This window comes from Ursus arctos, unplaced genomic scaffold, assembly GCF_023065955.2.
Source record: "Ursus arctos isolate Adak ecotype North America unplaced genomic scaffold, UrsArc2.0 scaffold_3, whole genome shotgun sequence".
Classification (NCBI taxonomy): domain Eukaryota; kingdom Metazoa; phylum Chordata; class Mammalia; order Carnivora; family Ursidae; genus Ursus; species Ursus arctos.
Genome location: NW_026622985.1, coordinates 48,421,271 through 48,423,745, shown reverse-complemented (window position 1 = coordinate 48,423,745; position 2,475 = coordinate 48,421,271). Strand labels below are relative to the sequence as shown.

Below are 2,475 nucleotides of genomic sequence, written 5' to 3'. Positions count from 1 at the left end.
AGCTACTGGCAAAGAAGGAAAAATGAACCCTTCTTTGTTAAAACATTAGAGATAATATGACATCAGTAAAATTTCATTTTCCCTATACCAAATTTTAAATTTCCTTTCATCTCAAAAACATGATCTAAAGATAACTTTAAAATCTCCCTTAAATAGAATTCAGTATAGTTTCCACTCTTAAGTCCTGTAGGGCAGCACAAATCAAGAAGCAAAACAAGACAGAGGGAAGTGAAGATTTATCTTTGTTCACAGATATGGACTGGCAATTTAAAAGTCGAAAGACCTCACAACAGAGGGTGAGCTGATCAACCCATTGGCTTATCAAAGGATAAACTGCATTTTTGAAAGGAGATTGAAGTTGTTTTGTTTGGGGGGGGCGAGGGTTTGCTTTGCCCCCCACGCTGGGGTGACACAGTTAAGTACATTTAGAGAAAATATTAGGAGCCTCCTTTTTTTTTCCATTTTATTGCCATCATTACTTTTTGCCCTGAAGTAAAACCTTCCACTTTACATGAGTAGGAGATAAGCAGGGAAAGGAAAGTCAAGTATCTCAGTTGTTAGGCTGATTACAACAAAACGGACTTTAGAAGTCAGGGTTTGTAACGCGGCAGGAGAGCTGTTTCGATGCCCTGGAAGGAGAAAGCCGGTTCCAACAGCGACTCTGGGGAATGCGCTCTCCGCCCCCCCCCCCTACCGTGCTTACTTAAGCTAATGGAAGATCTTGCCTTTCAGTAGCCGCTGCACTGGGATACCAGACAAACAGCTCCCCTCGACCCCTGGCAGACAGGGCCCCTCTTCAGGACATCATTAAAAGCACATGCACTTGTTTCACACCCACTGGCAGCCTCGGGTGGCAAGATTCAGGACTTCTACTCTGAAGCCAAGGAGAAGCCAGAGTGGTGGAAAACATCCTCGCTTTGAAAATCCAAAGCTAAATTAAAGAGCTACATGAGATAAGGAGCCTGAAGAATATTAGTTGGCTGCGGGGGTGAGGAGAGACACAAAAAGCACAGCAGGTAAGAGGCTGGGGGTTGTTGCCAAACTGTCCCAGGTGGCGCATCGAAAAGGATCTCAGAATTGGAGGCCTATCCCTTTGAGACTTCCATGCGGCTCAAGCTTGTCTTCTTCCATCAGTTTCGAGAGGACGACATTGTTAGAGCCTTCCCTATCGGTGCCACTAATCCTGTTATCAGCTTGGTTATAAATATTAATTCCCCTGGCCTTCGGTGATGGTGCTGCATCAGATTCAGAGCTATTAGGAGTCTCACCCCTCCCTGCGAGAAACCGATGCGAGGCAGGGCCAAGTTGATGCGATGGCGGCCTGCCCGGAGAGGTGCGTGGACGCCACCGTGCTGGACTTCGTCGCAGACCTGTCCCTGGCCTCCCCTGGGCACCCTCTCCTCTGCGACTTCGCATCCGGGGTTCCCTTTGGGGACCGGGACCTTGTGCTCCCAGAGGCAAGACGCAGGAGGCTGGCACGCTTTGAAGAGGATCCAGACGAGGAGGGCGAAGTAGACGAGGGGGAGGAGGAGGAGGAAGAGGAAGAGGAGCATGGGAGAGGTGCCTCCCCGCTGGGCCGTCCCAAGAGGAAAAGGGTGATCACCTATGCCCAGCGCCAGGCAGCCAACATCCGCGAGAGGAAGCGGATGTTCAACCTCAACGAGGCCTTCGACCAGCTGCGAAGGAAGGTGCCCACTTTTGCTTATGAGAAGAGGCTGTCCCGAATCGAGACCCTACGCCTGGCCATCGTCTACATTTCCTTCATGACCGAGCTCTTGGAGAGCTGCGAAAAGAAGGAAATCGGCTGAGCCGGAGTGGGCTGGAGGTGTCTGCCCCCTCCTCTCCCAGGCGCGCGCGGGCTTCGGGTGCGTCAGGACCCGGCAGGGTGCGGCCGAAAGGCCAGGACGGACTCTTCAAGACGGAGTGTCGGCCTTCTGCGGTTTGATTCGGGGTTGCGAAATCCACACAGCCCTCGAGAAGAGTGGCAGCCATAGAGTTAATATACACGCGAACGCTCTCAATGGAGTCTGGGCAGGGGAGGGTGAGGCGCCTTAGGAGTTAGAACCCGCTGCGCTGCTGACGCGAGAGCCCAGAAACAGCTTCTGCCGGCCTGTTGGGTGAGGAGCTAATCCTCCCCCCAAACTGCAGACGTCGGGGGCTTCTGTAGAGTCCAAACTCTTCTCTTTTCCTTAAAAAAAAAAGAAAAGAAAAGAGAGATTACGTTTTGTTTTGTTTTTTGTTGTTTTAAGGCTCAAGAGTCGGTGCTGCCCAATCCCGGGCAGGCGCTCCGCTCCCGCCCGCGCGGTTAGGGAGGTCGTGCAACAGAAACATTTGCAACGGGTGCGGGGTGCGGGGTCTTCTGAGAGGCCAAGGGACTTTGGATCTCTGGTCCGGTCCTCTTTGGCTTGTCTAGAGACAGAAGGAAGGAGATGAGGAAGGAAGGGGAGTCCAGGGAACAGGCGACCTCTGAAAAGG

General features: G+C 52.0%; 1 protein-coding gene across 1 annotated transcript; it reads left to right on the top strand.

Annotated features, from left to right (window-relative positions):
• Positions 1-455: 455 nt before the first annotated feature.
• Positions 456-2,137, top strand: FERD3L (Fer3 like bHLH transcription factor). The gene has a single exon (XM_048212820.2). It carries the CDS (start codon positions 1,314-1,316, stop codon positions 1,806-1,808), a length of 495 nt encoding a protein of 164 aa, XP_048068777.1. The 5' UTR covers positions 456-1,313; the 3' UTR covers positions 1,809-2,137.
• Positions 2,138-2,475: the final 338 nt, after the last annotated feature.